General features: G+C 45.1%; 1 protein-coding gene and 1 pseudogene across 2 annotated transcripts in view; one reads left to right on the top strand and one right to left on the bottom strand.

The window, feature by feature from the left end:
* Positions 1-764: 764 nt before the first annotated feature.
* The window catches only part of LOC129460890 (zinc finger protein 709-like), a 30,282-nt gene continuing 10,274 nt past the window's right edge, over positions 765-20,772 (top strand). For both annotated transcript variants that reach the window (XR_008650323.1, XM_055239390.1), the window contains exon 1: positions 765-1,695. Coding sequence is in view for 1 of the 2 variants with exons in the window: in XM_055239390.1 (XP_055095365.1) it covers positions 1,666-1,695 (30 nt within the window). In the remaining variant the exon portion in view is untranslated. The remainder of the gene's footprint in view (positions 1,696-20,772) is intronic.
* Positions 7,340-20,772, bottom strand: part of LOC129460904 (large ribosomal subunit protein eL28-like) — a 64,574-nt pseudogene continuing 51,141 nt past the window's right edge.

Here is a 20,772-nt window from a genome sequence, read left to right as displayed (position 1 = left end):
GTAATCCCAGCTTCTTGGGAGGCTGGAGAATCGCTTGAACCTGGGAGGCAGAGGTTGCAGTGAACGGAGATCACACCACTGTACTCCATCCAGCCTGGGCGACAGAGCAAGACTTTGTCTCAAAAATTAAAAAAAAAAAAAAGACAATCTGTCAAGATGAGACTTACAGAAGTCTCATTTGGGTTGTCTCCTAGAGGAAGGGTTTATAAAGTTGACAGTTTAGGGCAGAACCTTAAACTGACTCCAGGTGAGAGTTTCTTGATTTTGAAAATAAAGATCTTGAAGGCAAGATTGTTCCCACATGAGGTGGGAACAGGAGGGCATGTTGAGCTCCCAGAGTTAAATCCTTAGGTTTCTCTCCCCCATCACCAGGGACTGATAGACTCTTGGGCCCCTTTCAACAGAGTCTGACTCCCAAGCTTGGGAATATGTTTGTCACTTGGCGTTTTCCTTGTAAATAGTAGTGCAGTAGACTGCTTACATGAACCAATTCAGATGTTTCCTTTTCTTCCGTTTTTATTCCTTTATAGAATATTGCTGTCATATAACTCCCCTTTTTTGCCATATATTAAATAACTGTATTCCCTTGTTGGTGTGTTTTAATTTTTTGGCTGAAAATGAGTAGGCAGGCTAGGCACGGTGGCTCACTCCTGTAATCCCAGCACTTTGCAAGGCCAAGGCAGGTGGATCATTTGAGGTCAGGAGTTTGAGACCAGCCTGACCAATAAGGTGAAACTCCGTCTCTACTAAAATACAAAAATTAGCCGGGTGTGGTGGTGGGTACATATAATCTCAGCTACTCAGGAGGCTGAGGCAGGAGAATTGCTTGAACCCAGGAGACAGAGGTTGCAGTGACACGAGATCACACCACGCCACTACACTCCGGCCTGGGCGACAGAGTGAGACTCTGTCTCAAAAAAAAAAAAAAAAGAAAAAAAGAAAAAATGAGTAGACTGAGGGATAAGGTGTGAGGAACCCTTCGCCATGCCACCAACAGCCTTTCTTTCCAAATTCCTGACCACTGCAGGACGTCAAGCCCTCTCCGTGTTCCAGTGTGGCCTGGTCCAGTCACCCCTCCTGCTCTGAGGCACGAGGATCGTTCCTTTGGCCACTAAGAATGCAATTCCCTTTTGTCCAAGAGGAAGAAGAAAGAAAGGCCCATTAGTACAGGGAGATGCCAGTGCCAGCTCTGGAAAGCCAGGAGCAAGTTCTTCTTAAATTCCAATGTCCTCTGACGAGGGCATGTCCTGCTGGTTTCTTATTTAAACAATAGGTTTGCGGATCTTTGACTCATTTAACTTACTGATAGGGGAAAATGGATCAGGGAGGATGCCGAAGCTGGCCAGGGCAATGGCCAAGAATCTGTCATTCTGGCCCCTCTCAGGCGCTTGCCTTACCTCTCCTCTCTGCACTACGTCCCCCCAGGGGGAGGGGCCTAGGGCACTATCCAATCGGGTTCTGAGGGCGGGGCCATGCCAACAGTCCAATCAGGCGTGCTGTAGGGCAGCAGGCGGGGCGACGCGCCGAAGCCCGTGGGTTTGGTTTTTTTTCCCCCTCGCCTTGGCGCCGTCGGGTTGTTCTCGGCTTCTCTGAGAGTGCTGAGGGTGTGTCAGCTCAGATTGTGTCGCGATTTGCCCTGCTCTGGCCAGGAGAGCCACAAGGAGGATGCCGGGACACCCTGGAGTCCAGGAAATGGTGAGTGTGCCGGGCAGGGGTCCCGACACGCGGGAGGAGGGACTGGCTGGAACCGGCTGGGACCGGCTGTGGCGGGACCCGGGCCTTCCCGCGGGCGACTCCGGGGTCTGGGGCCCTAGTCCCCATGGCACAGCTCGGCCCTCGGTCCCCTCGGCCGCAGGGTGGCCCTGGTGCGGCCGGCAGTCGGGACCCCGGGCGTCCTGTCCCGTCCCCGCGTGGCGACTTCGCCCCCAGCCCCAGAGCCCTCTCTGGGCAGCTCCGCTCCCGCAGGCCCGCGTCTCCCCCAGATTGTGCGGGGACCACGGGAGGGTCATGGGGAGAATTCCCGCCTCGGGTGTGACTTTAGCGAAACGACGTGCACCAGGTTCTAGAATGTTCCTTACATCGTTGATAAGGAAACAAATAGGTTTTGTTATACCATAAAGTCGCAGTTTCTAAGACCCTCTCGACGACTTTTAGGGAAAACTTACTGTGTTTAATAATCTGTTTTCCACAGAGCAAAGGATTAGTCTTTTAGATTTAATTTTGTTATTTGTGGATATTTTACGAGAGGAAAGCAGAGATAGCAGCTTGGAAGTTAGTTGTGTGAAATGGTTGTGCCTCACCTCCCAGTATCTTTCCTTGGCACAGACATCTTATGTGTTGAGGATCCTCTTTGGAAATTTTTCTGGGTGATCTGTCCTCGAGCATAGTTGCAGATCAGCACTGAGCCTCCCCGGCTTTATCAGCTTGAAAACGTCGACTCAATTGTGTGTTAGTGTTTAAGTGAATGTAAGGTGTATTCAATCACTAGAGCGTGAAGGATGGTACAAAGTATTTCCAAAAAGGCAAGAAAGGTGAATTTCTGGAAAAAAGAAATCCAGTATTACATCCTGCTTTTTTTTTTTTTTTTTTTTTGGAGACAGAGTCTCACTCTCGCTGAGGCTTGAATGCAGTGGGGAGATCAAGGCTCACTGCAGCCTCGACCTCCCCAGCTCAAGCGATCTTCCCACTTCAGCCTCCCCAGTAGCTGGGACTACCACACCCAGCTAATTTTTTTTAGAGAGCCTGCCTCTTTATGTTGCCCAGGCTGGTCTCAAACTCCTGAGCTCAAGTGATCCTCCCAAAACGTTGGGATTACAGCCGTGAGCCACTGTGCCTAGCCTAAATATTATTTTAACCCCTTTTTCTTCTAAGTTTCTGAGGCTCGTTTTTTTCTTTTGGTTGATTTCAAAAGGAATTCCAGGGCTTAGACTTACAATTCCTAGGTGTGTTAAAATATGATTGTTTAGAAGACCACTTCTGACTGGGCACAGTGACTCATGCCTGTAACCCAAGCATTTTGGGAGGCCAAGGTGGGTGGATCTCCTGAGCTCCGGAGCTCCAGACCAGCCTGGGCAACATGGCGAAACCCTGTCTCCAACAAAAAATACAAAAAATTAGGCATAGTGGTGCATGCCTGTGGTCCCACCTATTTTGGAGGCTGAGGTGGGAGGATCGCTTGAGCCCACGAGGTGGAGGTTGCAGTGAGCCAAGATCGTGCCACTGCACTCCAACCTGGGTGACAGAGTGAGACCCCACCTAAAAAAAATTATTTATAATAATTAACTGTTAGTTTAATGATTATAGTTTGTCATGATTAATGATTAATAGTTTGACTAGTGATTAAATAATCATTTATAATTAACTTCACTTTCCAAAAGGCATAGATATTTGTGGGTTTTGTTTTGAAACTAGATAATGTTTTACAGTTTGCTTCCATGCTTTATACATAAATACTTGGTTTGAGTGATTTTACTGAATTCTTGAAACACTGGGTTTTTCTCATTTAAAATATCAAAAGTGTTCTAAAGCCACATGACTGGTGAGCGGAGGCCTGAGGCAGTGACTAGACGGTAAGGCCACCTTTGACTCTGCCAAAGGAAGTAATTAAGACCCAGGTGGTTCTCCTCAGGGTGCTTCCCCTGCAGGTGTCCTACGTACTCTTATCAAGGAGAGCAGGTGTCCTACATACTCACACCTATCAAAGACCCCTTTGGTACTGACAGAAACTGAGCATTGGAAAACTGGGGATCCACATGTATGTGGTGGGGAGGGGAACAGCATGATACTTTCTGGGGTTGTAATTGTAATTTCCTTGGGCCTGCTTTTAGACAGTGGATTTGAGGGGTAGTTGTTGTTGTTTTGTTTGAGACAGGGTCTTACTCTGTCACCCAGGCTGGGGTGCAGTGGCACAGTCTTGGCTCACTGCAGCCTCCTGGGCTCAAGTGATCCTCCCGCCTCAGCCTCCCAAGTAGCTAAGACTACAGGCACATGCTACCATGCTTGGCTAATTTTTTTTTTTTTTTTTGAGATGGAGTCTCACTCTGTCGCCCAGGCTGGAGTGCAGTGGCGCCATCTCGACTCACTGGAAGCTTCGCCTCCCAGGTTCACGCCATTCTCCTGCCTCAGCCTCCCAAGTAGCTGGGACTACAGGCACCTGCCACCACGTCCAGCTAATTTTTTGTATTTTTAGTAGAGACAGGGTTTCACCATGTTAGCCAGGATGGTCTTGATCTCCTGACCTCATGATCCACCCACCTCGGCCTCCCAAAGTGCTGGGATTACAGGCGTGAGCCACTGTGCCCAGCGCTAATTTTTTTGTTTTTTGTTTTTCGTAGAGACAGGGTCTTGATACATTGTCCAAGCTGGTCTCAAACTTGTAGCCTCAGGGAATCCCATCTTGGCCTCCCAGGTGTTGGGATCACAGATGTGAGCCGCCACTCCTGGCTTTCAGTTTTGCATCCCCAGTGTTGCTGCATTCCAAGTATAATATTTACATGTTGAGAAAGCCTGTGAAGTTAGGACTTTTGTCTCTTGGATCTAAGATTGATGAATTTGAAGCTGGGCACGGTGGCTCATGCCTGTAATCCCAGCACTTTGGGAGGTCGAGGCAGGTGGATCACCTGAGGTTGGGAGTTTGAGACCACCCTGACCAACATGGAGAAACCCCGTCTCTACTAAAAATACAAAATTAGTTGGGTGTGGTGGCACATGCCTGTAATCCCAGCTGCTCGGGAGGCTGAGGCAGGAGAATTGCTTGAACCCATGAGGTGGAGGTTGCGGTGAGCTGGAGATCGCGCCATTGCACTCCAGCCTGGGCAACAAGAGTGAAACTCTGTCTCCAAAAAAAAAAGAAGACTGATGAATTTGAGAGTTCATTTGGGTCAGAACCTTAAACTGAATCTGGGACTGAACGACTCTAGGTGTTATGCCTTAATGGTGAGAGTCTGAACCCCAAGCTTGTTAAGGTGTTTGACCGTCTGTGTGTGGGTTTGACAATTCTGAATTGTGGGGAAGCAGGCTGCTAAGCTGATTAGAATATTTGTGTTTCTTTCCTTTGGATTCCTTTTTCTGTTTATTATGGTGCTTCTTCAACTGTAGTTTCCCTTAGCATTTTGTAATTTATACATGTGAGTGTGTAGGATTTTCGTTTCTTTGGCTTTGAAAATGAAAGTTGATAAATATGATGTAAGGCAAGACAATTCTGGAACCAAACAGAATTGTGTTCCTTTTGTGCAAAAGAATCTCAAGATGCAAGATGAGTGCATTGAAGTTCTCAGGTACATTTTTCATTTTTAAGTCAGTTTTGTATGTGTATATCCCTAGAGGATGTGACATTTAAAAGGCTCTACTCTTTAAGAAAAATGAATTTTGGGTCGGACACAGTGGCTCACGCCTGTAATCCCAACACCTTGGGAGGCTGAGGCGGGCAGATCATGAGGTCAGGAGATCAAAACCATCCTGGCTAACATGGTGAAACCCTGTCTCTACTAAAAACACAAAAATTAGCCTGGCGTGATGGTATGCGCCTGTAATCTCAGCTACTCAGGAGGCTGAGGCAGGAGAATCGCTTGAACCTGGGAGGCGGAGATTGCAGTGAGCCGAGATCGCGCCATTGCACTCCAGCCTGGGCATCAAAGTGAGACTCTGCCAGGAAAGAGAAAAAAGAAAAAGAAAAATGAATTTTTATTTTAATTGATAAGATGAAAATTCAGTTGAGTTCCTATTTTAATGATACGAGGGAAACTACTCAAAACGTATGTAATCTCTGAGACTTTTTTACATTTAGAGAGTTAGGTTTAAATCCATCATGCATTAAATAGGCTACTCATTCCTGAAAGCACTGCCCTCTGGGATACAGTAGAAAGACAAAATATGATGCAATTTGTCATTTAGTTAGAGATTTTTTTCTTAGTTTACACTTTTATACCCATTATTATTTAAAGGATGAAATCTTACAATGGTTTCCTATGTTTAAAAAAAGTTAAAATTCAATAAATTTTAGAAACAAGTTAAAAATAATGGCTAATAGTAAAGTATGGTTTATATAATTTTTTTCAATCATTTAAAATACACACAAAGGTTTAAAAAAATCTAAAAGAAAGTGTGGGTTGAGAAAACTTACTGCCAGAATATTCTGGTTTACCCTAGTGCTCTTGCTCCAGCCACCCCCAGATAACCAGTTTTGATAATAACTTGTGCATCCGTTAGTGTTTCTTTATATAAAAACAAGCAATTGCAAATGCATATTTTTCCTATTCACTATTGGTGAATGCGTTGTCTTTTTTGTTGTTGTTAGAGACAGAGGACAGGTTCTTGCTCTGTCACCCAGGCTGGTGTGCAGTAGTGCAATCATAGCTCTCTGTAACCTTGAACTGGGCTCAAGTGATTCTGCCATCTCAGCCTCCTGAGTAGCTAGGACTACAGTCACATGCCAGCACACCCAGATACTTCATTTTTTATATAGAGATGGGGTCTGGCTATGTTGCTCAGGCTGATCTTGAACTCCTGGGCTCAAGCGATCCTCCACTTTGGCCTTCCAAAGCATGGGGATTGCAAGCGTGAGCCACCAGAGCCACCATGCCTGGCCCTGTTCACCATTGTTCTTGTAATTAGTGGTTGGACTCTACATTTTTAATGTTTCACAATTGACCACTTCATCCTCTTCCCTTAATGCCCCACTTCTGGACAAGCTGAGAAGGCCTGGGCATCCTTCCTCTGTCATGGGCAGGAGACTCAAACCATATAACCAGCTGCCCATGCAGAGGAACTTGCGCCCAGCCCCACTTCCAACCACAGTAAACACCCCGGGCAAGTCCCCTTCCTTGCTCTTTTAAGCCATTTCCCACCTGCTTGAGAGGCCTGCCCTGTTCTCCCTAGAGGCCTCAGTCATGGGAGTAATAAGCCTTTTCATACCCTCTCAGTGTGTGTGAGACCCACTGTCATCAGTGTCATCATTGCAGCCTCGCCCTTCTAGGTGACTAGCAGTTGGTGCTGTGAACAAGATGTCTAGATATTGACCACCACTCATGGGTCTATCTTCTCTTATTCTGAATTGCTGACCCGCTCTATGGCCCATTTAGAGTTTGAGCTGCTGCTTACTGGGAGCACATGCTTTGTGCTGTGCTGCTCTGTGTTTCTTCCATTGTTGAGCCCTACCAAGTCTGGTTCTAGATTCAGCTGACCTTAGTTGACAGTTTGATAATTCCTTGGAATTGGGGAGCTGGAGTATGGGAGTAGGGCCTTCCTTAAAGTGGTCCTGGGTTTACATCCTGGGCAAGGACCTACCTGTGTTTTTGTTTTGTTTTTTGTTTTTGTTTTTGTTGTGGGCGTGGGGGGCTGGTGGTGAGAAAGCCAGCTGACTCTTTATTGCTTTGGGGGCAGGGGGCTCAGGAGCTCTTGGTGGGGCGGGTCCGCTTCTGCTTCACCATCACAGGCTTCTGGCTGCACAGGATGGCGCTGGCTCTGCAGATGGCTGCCATGCGCAGGTCGGGGCGGTACTTGTTCTTGAGGATCATGTGTCTGATGCTGCTGAGAGTGGCGCGAGCATTCTTGTTGCTGGTGGTCCGCGCGTAGGAGGTGGCAGGCTTCGGCTGGCCGGATCTCCGCTTCATGACCACCACCACACCTTTGCCCTTGGCTGCCGGCTCCACGCCCACAGTCTTGTGGTCAATCAGCCCGTTGTAGCGGAAGGGGTTGGGGCTTTCAAGTTACAGGGCTCGGTGCTGTAGGTCGGCTTATTCCTCTTGATCAGAAACTGGAGCAGTTCTGCACGACCGTCCATTGCAGATGCACGGACATGGTGGCGGCTCCTCTCACAGTGGCAGCCTGAGACCTGTGTATTTATAGTGAAGTTGTGACTGATGCCTGGGTTGCCCCAAATGTAAAGAGTGGGAGTGGAGGGGGGACTATATACACTGTGTCAGAGGTTGGTCATTATATGGCTGCCCCTGGAAGAGCAGTCCTTCAAAAAGAGGACAGGGAGGGAAGGTGGGGAACAGCAGCCATTAGATGATGGGCTGAGTCCACACTCTTAAACAGCAGAAGGTTCCCCAAGACCCTAAAGTGCTATTGCTGCTGCTTCATGCGTCTCTCCCACAACAGAGAGCTTGACCTTTGGGTTTAGTGGGAGATAACACCCATGGCATAGCTGTGGCATAGCAAAGAAGTTAGTTCAAACCTGACTTAAACCTGGGGTTCTTAAACCTTCTAGAGCAACCATTGCCGTAGGGGAGGTGCTTCACCCTGATGACAGTGATGACACCCTGATGACACAGGCTCTCTGGTGGGGAAAAAACACTATTAGTACCCAGGTTAGAGAGGACACACCCTCCCCCAAAGTACATCCAGTAACCAAAAAACAAAACAGGGAAGGGAAGGAACAAAAGAAAAAAACACTGATGAAGCAGAAGTCCACAGTTTGACCCACTTGGAAATGTATTAAAGGAATTTGCATAACAAAAATCATAAAAGGGCACTCCTTGGGTTTTTGGCCTCTATAATGTAGGTTCTGAATTTTAACATCTGTATCAGTTGATAAACCTTCATGGGATTAATACTAGGGCTCATGTTATAGTTATACGTGGGTATCCCATCAGATTTAATGAAGGTATCCTGATAATCATAGAGGAGTTACTGAATATAAAGTAAATAGAGCAGAAATCCCTGTGCCTCTCCTTAGCCATCATAACTACTGCGTTGACTAAGTCATTCTTGTTTGTATTATAGAACAAATTGTCTTAAAATATCACATAGGGCCAGGTGTGGTGGCTCATGCCTGTAATCCCAGCACTTTGGGAGGCCAAGGTGGGTGGATTGCTTGAGCCCACGAGTTCAAGATCAGCCTGGGCAACATGGTGGGACCCTGTGTCTACAAAAAATACAAAATTAGCCGGGTGTAGTGGCACGAACCTGTAGTCCTGGCTGCTTGGGAGGCTGAGGTGAGAGGGTAGCTTGAGCCTGGGAGGTTGAGGCTGCAGTAAGCTGTGACTGTGCCACTGCACTCCAGCCTAGGTGACAGGGCGAGACAACAGCCCTTAAAAAATCCCACAGTGACCAAGGAAGCTCTGAACCAGTGAGTTATTTATTTATTGAGACAGAGTCTCGCTTTGTCACCCAGGCTGGAGTGCAGTGGCACGATCTCAGCTCACTGCAACCTCTGCCTCCCAAGTTTGAGCAATTTTCTTGCCTCAGCCTCCCCAGTAGTTGGGATTACAGGCGCTCGCCACCACTCCCAGCTAATTCTTGTGTTTTTCGTAGAGATGGGGTTTTGCCATGTTGGCCAGGCTGGTCTCAAACTCTTGGCCTCAAGTGATTCATTCACCTGCTTTGGCCTCCCAGTGTGCTGGAATTAGAGGCATGAGCCACTGCACCTGGCCATAAATTTAAATTAAGTCTTTGGCAGTTACAAATTAGATTGACAGAATGGGACCCCATGGAATTTACTCCCCAATTAAATTAGTTAATATGACTCAATGTAAATTGAGCTGGGCCTCGAAGGATTGACAGCCATTATACAAAACCATTAATACAAAATGGTTGTATGGTTGTAGTTAAGGGGCAATTATCCCCAGTGCTGCTTTTTTTTTTTTTTTTTTTTTTTTTTTTTGAGACAGAGTCTTGCTCTGTCGCCCAGGCTGGAGTGCAGTGGCGAGATCTCGGCTCACTGCAAGCTCTGCCTCCCGGGTTCACGCCATTCTCCTGCCTGAGCCTCCGGAGTAGCTGGGACTGCAGGTGCCCACCACTGCGCCTGGCTAATTTTTTGTATTTTTAGTAGAGACGAGGTTTTACGTGTTAGCCAGGATGGTCTTGATCTCCTGACCTTGTGATCCGCCCGTCTCAGCCTCCCAAAGTGCTGGGATTACAGGCGTGAGCCACCGTGCCTGGCTTTTTTTTTTTTTTTTGAGACAAGATCTCACTCTTGCCCAGGCTGGAATCCAGTGATGCAATCACAGCTCACTGCAGCCTCCAATACCTGGACTGAAGCATCCTCCTGCATCAGCTTCCTGAGAAGCTGAGACCACAGGTGCGCCACCATGCTTCAGCTAATTTTTTTTTATTTTTTTTTGTAGAGATGAGATCTCACTATGTTGTCCAGGCTGGTCTTGAACTCCTGGGCTCAAGCAGTCCTCCTACCTCAGCCTCCGAAAGTGCTGGGATTACAGACGTGAGCCACTGCACTTGGCTGAGTATTTCTCCTTTTAACAGCCTAATTTGGCCTGGCCTGTTTCTGTTTTTTTTGTTTTGAGATAGAGTCTTGCTCTGTCACCCAGGCTAGAGTGCAGTGGCGTAATCTTGGCTCACTGTAACCTCCACCAGCCGGGTTCAAGTGATTCTTCTGCCTTGGCCTCCCGAGGAGTTGGGATTACAGGCGTGCACCACAACGCTCAGTTGAATTTTTTTTTTTTTTTTTTTTTTGAGACAGAGTTTTGCTGTTGTTGCCGGGGCTGGAGTGCAGTGGCACGACCTCAGCTCACTGCAACCTCACCTTCCAGTTTCAAATGATTCTTCCACCTCAGCCTCCCAAGTAGCTGGGATTATAGGCACCCACCACCATGCCTGGTTAATTTTTGTATTTTTAGTAGAGACGGAGTTTCACCATGTTGGCCAGGACGCTCTTGAACTCCTGGCCTCATGATCCACCTGCCTTGGCCTCCCAAAGTGCTGGGATTACAGGCATGAGCCACCACGCCTGGCCAATTCTTGTATTTTTTTAAGTAAAGACGGTTTCACCATGTTGGCCAGGCTGTTCTCAAACTCCTGACCTCAGGTGATCCACCCTCCTCAGCCTCCCAAAGTGCTGGGATTATAGGTGTGAGCCACCGTACCCAGCCTAATTTGGCTTGTTCTTAAATCTGGGTGCCTCAAAGTGGATTATTGCAATTTACTGCTGTGATCCCAACCTATTGAGCCCCTACACCCAATATCCAACATTATGGAAATTACTGACTCCATCCAATGAACAAGTGGTAGATATTCTGGAGTCACAGATTTGTATAGGTTTTGTTCAGTCTCTATTTCAACAGACTCTTAGCTGCAGTTTACCTTCACCGTTGAAGGGATTTAGTCCACCTTTATGTGGTTTCTATTCAGGGAACCTCAGTAGCCTTGCTATTGCAGTCTTTGCCGGCAAGATCTAAATTTTATCTACCTTTCTCCAGGAGCACAGGGATGGCATTACATTAGAGTCATTGCTGGCCAGGCGCAGCGGCTCATGCCTGTAATCCCACACGGGTGGGAGGCTGAGGCGAGAAGATCACTCGAGGTCAGGAATTTGAGATCAGCCTGGCCAACATGGCAAAAACCTGTCTCTACTTTAAAAAATGCAAAAATTAGCCAGGTGTGGTGGGCGCCTGTAATCCTAGCTACTTAGGAGGCTGAGGCACAAGAATCACTTGAACCTGGGAGGTGGAGGTTGCAGTGAGTTAAGATTGCGCCACTGCACTCCAGCCTGGACTCCGTCTCAAAAAAAAAAAAAGTCATTGCTCTCTGGGGACAGTCATTTGACATTCATTCAGGACATACAAATATTGAAAGAAAAGAGCTTACAAAAAAGTGGAAGGGCTATTGCCCCATCTAGAATGTAAGAAGCACTGACACCTTGGCTAAATTCCTGGAAATTATGTGGTAAGCAGAAGACCGCATCCTCCCTGACATAGTGAAGAAATAGCGTATTTTTGTTTTTGTTTTTGTATTTTGAGACAGTGTCTCTCTGTCACCCAGGCTGGAGTGCAGTGGATCTCGGTTCACTACAATCTCTGCCTCCCAGGTTCCAGGGGTTCCCATGCCTCAGCCTCCTGAGTAGCTGGTATTACAGGCATGCACCACCATGTCTGGCTAATTTTTTTGTAGTTTTAGTAGAGACGAGGTTTCACCATGTTGGCCAGGCTAAGAAATAGCTATTGACTTTCTCACCATCACAATATCTTTTAGATTCTTTTGTTCTTTGTTCTGGAGGCAACATAATCCTTGTGCGCAAATTTTAATTAAATTCAGTTATGCTGTGACTTGCAGGTTGGCCCACCTTGAATGGGTATTTCTACCACAGAGGCTTCTAGACTGTTCAAATTGCCATGTAATTAATGCCCTCAGACTCCTTTACTATGTAGGCTTTTTTTTTTTTTTTTTTTTTGAGATGGAGTTTCGCTCTTGTTGCCCAGGCTGGAGTGCAATGGCGTGATTTCGGCTCACTGCAACCTCTGCCTCCTAGGTTCAAGCAATTCTCCTGCCTCAGCCTCCCTAGTAGCTGGGATTACAGGCATGCACCACCACGCCCGGCTAATTTTGTATTTTTAGTAGAGATGGGGTTTCTCCATGTTGAGGTTGGTCTCGAACTCCTGACCTCAGGTGATCCGCCCACCTTGGACTCCCAAAGTGCTGGGATTACAGGCATGAGCCACCATGCCCAGCCAGACTATGTAGGCTTTAGCAACCCCTTCTTGTGGCCCCTGTAGGTAGCCAGATGGTCATAAGTTGTTCATAGGCTTCCGATGCAACCCCACACTATGTGCCAGTACCACATTGAATAGAAATGCTGTGTGAGGGGACTCCCTTGCCTTGTTCTTCATCTTACTGGGAAAGCTTCTTGTTTTTCACTATTAAGTATGATGTTAGCTGTAAGTTTCTTGTAGATGTTCTTTCTTAAGCAGTAGTTTCTCTCTATTGCTAGTTTGCTGTCATAAATGGAAGTTGTACTTTGCCAAATGCTTTCTCATTTTCATTATCCTTTTCATTTGTGATATTAGTAATTTCTGTCCTCTTTGTTATCCTCAGTTAGCTTGACTAGATTTTTTTTTATCAATTTTATTCATCTTTTCAAAGAGATGGCTTTTGGTTTTGATTTTTTTTTATTTCTTGCAATTTCACTATTTGAAAAAATTTCCTTTCTTTTGCTTACTATGGTTTTAATTTGCTTTTTCTAATTTCCTAAAGCACATACTTAGATAATTGATTGTTCAGTTGCATACTTGTCCTCTATGTATATACTTTTGCTGTGTCCCACAAAGGTGTGTGTGTGTGTGTGTGTGTTTTGAGACGGAGTCTCACTCTGTCACCCAGGCTGGAGTGCAGTGGCACAATCTTGGTTCACTGCAACCTCTGCCTCCCAGGTTCAAGCGATTCTCGTGTCTCAGCCTCCCAAGTAGCTGGGATTACAGGCATGCGCCACCATGCCTGGCTAATTTTTTTGTATTTTTAGTAGAGACGGGATTTTGCCAGGTTGCCCCAGGCTGGTCTCCAACTCCTGACCACAAGTGATCCACCCACCTGAGCCTCCCAAAGTGCTGAGCTTATAGGCGTGAGCCACCACGCCCAGCCCCTACAAAGTTTAATAAGCTGTATTTTCATTCATTTATTTTTTATTTTATTATTATTATTATTTTTGAGATGGAGTCTTGCTCTGTCGCCCAGGCTGGAGTGCAGGCTGGAGTGCAGTGATGCGATTGCGGCTCACTGCAACCTCCACTTCCCTGGTTCAAGCAATTCCCCTGCCTCAGCCTCCCAAGTAGCTGAGATTACAGGTGCATGCCACCATTCTCATCTGATATTTTTGTATTTTTAGTAGAGACAGGGTTTCACCATGTTAGCCAGAGTGGTCTCGAACTCCTGACCTCAGGCAGTCCGCCCACCTTGGCCTCCAAAGTGCTGGGATTGCAGGCGTGAGCCACCAGGCCCAGGCTTTCATTCATTTAGGTAAAAATGGTTTTATGAGATTTTGAGGGCTGCTTTTTAACACAAAAGGAAAATTTTTTTTTAAATATACTTTAGGTTTTAGGGTACATGTGCACAATGTGCCGGTTTGTAACATATGTATCCATGTGCCGTGTTGGTTTGCTGCACCCATTAACTCGTCATTTAGCATTAGGTATATCTCCTGATGCTGTCCCTCCCCCCTCCACCCAACCCACAACAGTCCCCGGAGTGTGATGTTCCCCTTCCTGTGTCCATGAGTTCTCATTGTTCAATTCCCACCTATGAGTGAGAACATGCGGTGTTTGGTTTTTTGTCCTTGCGATAGTTTACTGAGAATGATGTTTTCCAGTTTCATCCATGTCCCTACAAAGGACATGAACTCATCATTTTTATGGCTGCATAGTATTCCATGGTGTATATGTGCCACATTTTCTTAATCCAGTCTATCGTTGTTGGACATTTGGGTTGGTTCCAAGTCTTTGCTATTGTGAACAGTGCCGCAACAAACATACATGTACATGTCATGATTTATAGTCCTTTGGGTATATACCCAGTAATGGGATGGCTGGTTCAAATGGTATTTCTAGTTCTAGATCCCTGAGGAATCGCCACACTGACTTCCACAATGGTTGAACTAGTTTACAGTCCCAGCAACAGTGTAAAAGTGTTTCTATTTCTCCACATCCTCTCCAGCATCTGTTGTTTCCTGACTTTTTAATGATGGACGTTCTAACTGGTGTGAGATGGTATCTCATTGTGGTTTTGATTTGCATTTCTCTGATGGCCAGTGATGATGAGCATTTTTTCATGTGTTTTTTGGCTGCATAAATGTCTTCTTTTGAGAAGTGTCTGTTCATGTCCTTTGCCCACTTTTTGATGGGGTTGTTTGTTTTTTTCTTGTAAATTTGTTTGAGTTCATTGTAGATTCTGGATATTAGCTCTTTATCAGATGAGTAGGTTGCAAAAATTTTCTCCCATTCTGTAGGTTGCCTGTTCACTCTGATGGTAGTTTCTTTTGCTGTGCAGAAGCTCTTTAGTTTAATTAGATCCCATTTGTCAATTTTGGCTTTCGTTGCCGTTGCTTTTGGTGTTTTAGACATGAAGTCCTTGCCCACGCCTATGTCCTGAATGGTATTGCCTAGGCTTTCTTCTAGGGTTTTTATGGTTTTAGGTCTAACATTTAAGTCTTTAATCCATCTTGAATTAATTTTTGTACAAGGTGTAAGGAAGGGATCCAGTTTCAGCTTTCTACATATGGCTAGCCAGTTTTCCCAGCACCATTAATTAAATAGGGAATCCTTTCCCCATTGCTTGTTTTTGTCAGGTTTGTCAAAGATCAGATAGTTGTAGATATGCGGCATTATTTCTGAGGGCTCTGTTCTGTTCCATTGGTCTATGTCTCTGTTGTGGTACCAGTACCATGCTGTTTTGGTTACTGTAGCCTTGTAGTATAGTTTGAAGTCAGGTAGCGTGATGCCTCCAGCTTTGTTCTTTTGGCTTAGGATTGACTTGGCAATGTGGGCTCTTTTTTGGTTCCATATGAACTTTAAAGTAGTTTTTTCCAATTCTGTGAAGAAAGTCATTGGTAGCTTGATGGGGATGGCATTGAATCTATAAATTACCTTGGGCAGTATGGCCATTTTCACAATATTGATTCTCCCAACCCATGAGCATGGAATGTTCTTCCATTTGTTTGTATCCTCTTTTATTTCATTGAGCAGTGGTTTGTAGTTCTCCTTGAAGAGGTCCTTCATATCCCTTGTAAGTTGGATTCCTAGGTATTTTATTCTCTTTGAAGCAATTGTGAATGGGAGTTCACTCATGATTTGGCTCTCTGTTTGTCTGTGATTGGTGTACAAGAATGCTTGTGATTTTTGTACATTGATTTTGTATCCTGAGACTTTGCTGAAGTTGCTAATCAGCTTAAGGAGATTTTGGGCTGAGACAATGGGGTTTTCTAGATACACAATCATGTCATCTGCAAACAGGGACAATTTGACTTCCTCTTTTCCTAAATGAATGCCCTTTATTTCCTTCTCCTGCCTGATTGCTCTGGCCAGAACTTCCAGCACTATGTTGAATAGGAGTGGTGAGAGAGGGCATCCCTGTCTTGTGCCAGTTTTCAAAGGGAATGCTTCCAGTTTTTGCCCATTCAGTATGATATTGGCTGTGGGTTTGTCATAGATAGCTCTTATTATTTTGAGATATGTCCCACCAATACCTAATTTATTGAGAGTTTTTAGCATGAAGGTTTGTTGAATTTTGTCACAGGCCTTTTCTGCATCTATTGAGATAATCATGTGGTTTTTGTCTTTGGTTCTGTTTATATGCTGGATTACATTTATTGATTTGCGTATGTTGAACCAGCCTTGCATCCCAGGGATGAAGCCCACTTGATCATGGTGTATAAGCTTTTTGATGTGCTGCTGGATTCGGTTTGCCAGTATTTTATTGAGGATTTTTGCATCAATGTTTATCAAGGATATTGGTCTGAAATTCTCTTTTTTGGTTATGTCTCTGCCAGGCTTTGGTATTAGGACAATGCTGGCCTCATAAAATGTGTTAGGGAGGATTCCCTCTTTTTCTATCGATTGGAATAGTTTCAGAAGGAATGGTACCAGTTCCTCCTTGTAGCTCTGGTAGAATTCGGCTGTGAATCCATCAGGTCCTGGACTCTTTCTGGTTGGTAAGCTATTTATTATTGCCACAATTTCAGAGCCTGTTATTGGTCTATTCAGAGATTCAACTTCTTCCTGGTTTAGTCTTGGGAGGGTGTATTTGTTGAGGAATTTATCCATTTCTTCTAAATTTTCTAGTTTATTTGCGTAGAGGTGTTTGTAGTATTCTCTGATGGTAGATTGTATTTCTTTGGGATCGGTGGTGATAACCGCATTTTCTTTTTTTATTGCATCTATTTGATTCTTCTCTCTTTCCTTCTTTATTAGTCTTGCTAGCGGTCTATCAGTTTTGTTGATCTTTTCAAAAAACCAGCTCCTGGATTCATTAATTTTTTGAAGGGTTTTGTGTGTCTCTATTTCCTTCAGTTCTGCTCTGATTTTAGTTATTTCTAGCCTTCTGCTAGCTTTTGAATGTGTTTGCTCTTGCTTTTCTAGTTCTTTTAATTGTGATGTTAGGGTGTCAATTTTGGATCTTTCCTGCTTTCTCTTGTGGGCATTTAGTGCTATAAATTTCCCTCTACACACTGCTTTGAATGTGTCCCAGAGATTCTGGTATGTTGTGTCTTTGTTCTCGTTGGTTTCAAAGAACATCTTTATTTCTGCCTTCATTTCATTATGTACCCAGTAGTCATTCAGGAGCAGGTTGTTCAGTTTCCATGTAGTTGAGCGGTTTTGAGTGGGTTTCTTAATCCTGAGTTCTAGTTTGATTGCACTGTGGTCTGAGAGACAGTTATAATTTCTGTTCTTTTACATTTGCTGAGGAGAGCTTTACTTCCAACTATGTGGTTAATTTTGGAATAGGTGTGGTGTGGTGCTGAAAAAAATGTATATTCTGTTGATTTGGGGTGGAGAGTTCTGTACATGTCTATTAGGTCCACTTTGTGCAGAGCTGAGTTCAATTCCTGGATATCCTTATGAACTTTCTGTCTCGTTGATCTGTCTAATGTTGACAGTGGGGTGTTAAAATCTCCCATTATTATTGTGTGGGAGTTTAAGTCCCTTTGTGGGTCACTCAGGACTTGCTTTATGAATCTGGGTGCTCCTGTGTTGGGTGCATATATATTTAGGATAGTTAGCTCTTCTTGTTGAATTGATCCCTTTACCATTATGTAATGGCCTTGTCTCTTTTGATCTTTGTTGGTTTAAAGTCTATTTTATCAGAGACCAGGATTGCAACCCCTGCCTTTTTTCGTTGTCCATTTGCTTGACAGATCTTCCTCCATCCCTTTATTTTGAGTCTATGTGTGTCTCTGCATGTGAGATGGGTTTCCTGAATACAGCACACTGATGGGTCTTGACTCCTTATCCAGTTTGCCAGTCTGTGTCTTTTAATTGGAGCATTTAGCCCATTTACATTTAAAGTTAATATTGTTATGTGTGAATTTGATCCTGTCATTATGATGTTAGTTGGTTATTTTGCTCCTTAGTTGATGCAGTTTCTTCCTAGCCTCGATGGTCTTTACAATTTGGCATGTTTTTGCAGTGGCTTGTTCCTTTCCATGTTTAGGGCTTCCTTCAGGAGCTCTTTTAGGGCAGGCCTTGTGGTGACAAAATCACTCAGCATTTGCTTGTCTGTAAAGTATTTTATTTCTCCTTCACTTATGAAGCTTAGTTTGGCTGGATATGAAATTCTGGGTTGAAAATTCTTTTCTTTAAGAATGTTGAATATCGGCCCCCACTCTCTTCTGGCTTGTAGAGTTTTTGCCGAGAGATCAGCTGTTAGTCTGATGGGCTTCCCTTTGTGGGTAACCCGACCTTTCTCTCTGGCTGCCCTTAACATTTTTCCTTCATTTCAACTTTGGTGAATCTGACAATTATGTGTCTTGGAGTTGCTCTTCTCGAGGAGTATCTTTGTGGCGTTCTCTGTATTTCCTGAATCTGAATGTTGGCCTGCCTTGCTAGATTGGGGAAGTTCTCCTGGATAATATCTTGCAGAGTGTTTTCCAACTTGGTTCCATTCTCCCCGTCATTTTCAGGTACACCAATCAGACATAGATTTGGTCTTCTCACATAGTCCCAAATTTCTTGGAGGCTTTGTTTGTTTCTTTTTATTCTTTTTTCTCTAAACTTCCCTTCTCGCTTCATTTCATTCATTTCATCTTCCATCACTGATACCCCTTCTTCCAGTTGATCGCATCGGCTCCCGTGGCTTCTGCAATCTTCGCGTAGTTCTCGATACTTGGCTTTCAGCTCCATCAGCTCCTTTAAGCCCTTCTCTCCATTAGTTATTCTAGTTATCCATTCATCTAATTTTTTTTCAAAGTTTTTAACTTCTTTGCTATTGTTTTGAATTTCCTCCCGTAGCTCGGAGTAGTTTGAACGTCTGAAGCCTTCTTCTCTCAACTCGTCAAAGTCATTCTCCATCCAGCTTTGTTCCGTTGCTGGTGAGGAACTGTGTTCCTTTGGAGGAGGAGAGGTGCTCTGCTTTTTAGAGTTTCCAGTTTTTCTGCTCTGTTTTTTCCCCGTCTTTGTGGTTTTATCTACTTTTGGTCTTTGATGATGGTGATGTACAGATGGGTTTTTGGTGTGGATGTCCTTTCTGTTTGTTAGTTTTCCTTCTACCAGAAAGGACCCTCAGCTGCAGGTCTGTTGGAGTTTGCTAGAGGTCCACTCCAGACCCTGTTTGGCTGAGTGTCAGCAGTGGTGGCTGCAGAATAGTGGATTTTCTTGAGACCACAAATTCAGCTGTCTGATAGTTCCTCTGGAAGTTTTGTCTCAGAGGAGTACCTGGCCGAGTGAGGTGTCAGTCTGTCCCTACTAGGGGGTGCCTCCCAGTTAGGCTGCTCAGGGGTCAGGGACCCACTTTAGGAGGCAGTCTGTCCATTCTCAGATATCCAGCTGTGTGCTGGGAGAACCACTACTCTCTTCAAAGCTGTCAGACAGGGACATTTAAGTCTGCAGAGGTTCCTGTTGAATTTTTGTTTGTCTGTGCCCTGCCCCCAGAGGTGGAGCCTACAGAGGCAGGCAGGCCTCCTTGAGCTGTGGTGGGCTCCACCCAGTTCGAGCTTCCTGGCTGCTTTGTTTACCTAAGCAAGCCTGGGCAATGGCGGGCGCCCCTTGCCCAGCCTCACTGCCACCTTGCAGTTTAATCTCAGACTGCTGTGCTAGCAATCAGCGAGATTCCGTGGGCATAGGACCCTCCGAGCCAGGTGCGGGACACAATCTCTTGGTGTGCTGTTTTCCAAGCCCGTTGGAAAAGCACAGTATTAGGGTGGGATTGACCCAATTTCCCAGGTGCCATCTGTTACCCCTTACTTTGACTAGGAAAGGGAACTCCCTGACCCCTTGCGCTTCCCGAGTGAGGCAATGCCTCGCCCTGCTTCGGCTTGCGCACAGTGCGCCACACCAACTGTCCTGCACCCACTGTTTGGCACTCCCTAGTGAGATGAACCCGGTACCTCAAACGGAAATGCAGAAATCACCCGTCTTCTGTGCCACTCACACTGGGAGCTGTTGACCGGAGCTGTTCCTATTCGGCCATCTTGGCTCCACCCCTGGAAAAAATTTTAAAAAAGGAAAAAACTAGTTTTTAATTGCCCTTAAAACTACTACTTTCATCCATGGGTCGTTTAGAAGTGTGTGGTTTAATCTCCAAGTATTTTGAGGTTTTTCAACTGTTTTTTTGTTATTGATTTTTATATTGTCATTGTAGTCTGCAAGCATATTTTATATAATTTTTCTTTCAAGTTTGTTAAAGTTTTTTTTTTTTTTTAATCTGCTGTGATCTTCTGGATAAGGTTTGTTTTATGTCCCACAATGTAGTCTATCTTATCTTGGTGACTGTTCCATGTGAACTTGAGAAGTATGGGTATACTGCTATAGTTGGATGAAGTATTCCATGTATTTCAGAAGAATCTATTGTTTGGTGCTATTCAATTCACCTGTGTCCTTCTTATTTTTTCCTTTTTGAGACAGAGTCTCGCTGTGTCACCCAGGCTGGAGTGCAGTGGTGCGATCTGGGCCCACTGTAACCCCTGCCTCCCGGGTTCAAGCGATTGATTCTCCTGCATCAGCCTCCTGAGTAGCTGGAATTACAGGCACCTGCCACCACGCCTGGCTAATTTTTGTATTTTAAGTAGAGATGGGTTTTGCTATGTCAGCCATGCTGGTCTCAAACTCCTGGCTTCAAGCAATCCCCCTACCTCTTAGCATCCCCAAAGTGCTGGGATTACAGGCGTGAGCCACTGTACTCGGCCTGTCCTTCCTGTTTTTTTTTCTGCCTACTGGATCTCTTAATTACTGGTAGGAGGGTGTTGAAATCTCAACCATAGTCATCGATTCATGTATCTCTCCTTGTAGTCCTATCACATTTTGCCTTGTGCATTTTGCAGTTCTTTTGTTATGCACGTGTATGCTAAAGATTACACATAGATTCTCTATGTCCTCTTAGAGAATCAACCCCTTGGGC

The sequence above is a fragment of the Symphalangus syndactylus genome, chromosome 13, assembly GCF_028878055.3.
Source record: "Symphalangus syndactylus isolate Jambi chromosome 13, NHGRI_mSymSyn1-v2.1_pri, whole genome shotgun sequence".
NCBI classification, from domain to species: domain Eukaryota; kingdom Metazoa; phylum Chordata; class Mammalia; order Primates; family Hylobatidae; genus Symphalangus; species Symphalangus syndactylus.
The sequence above is the reverse complement of the archived record's forward strand: the minus strand, read 5'-3'. Positions and strand labels throughout refer to the sequence as shown.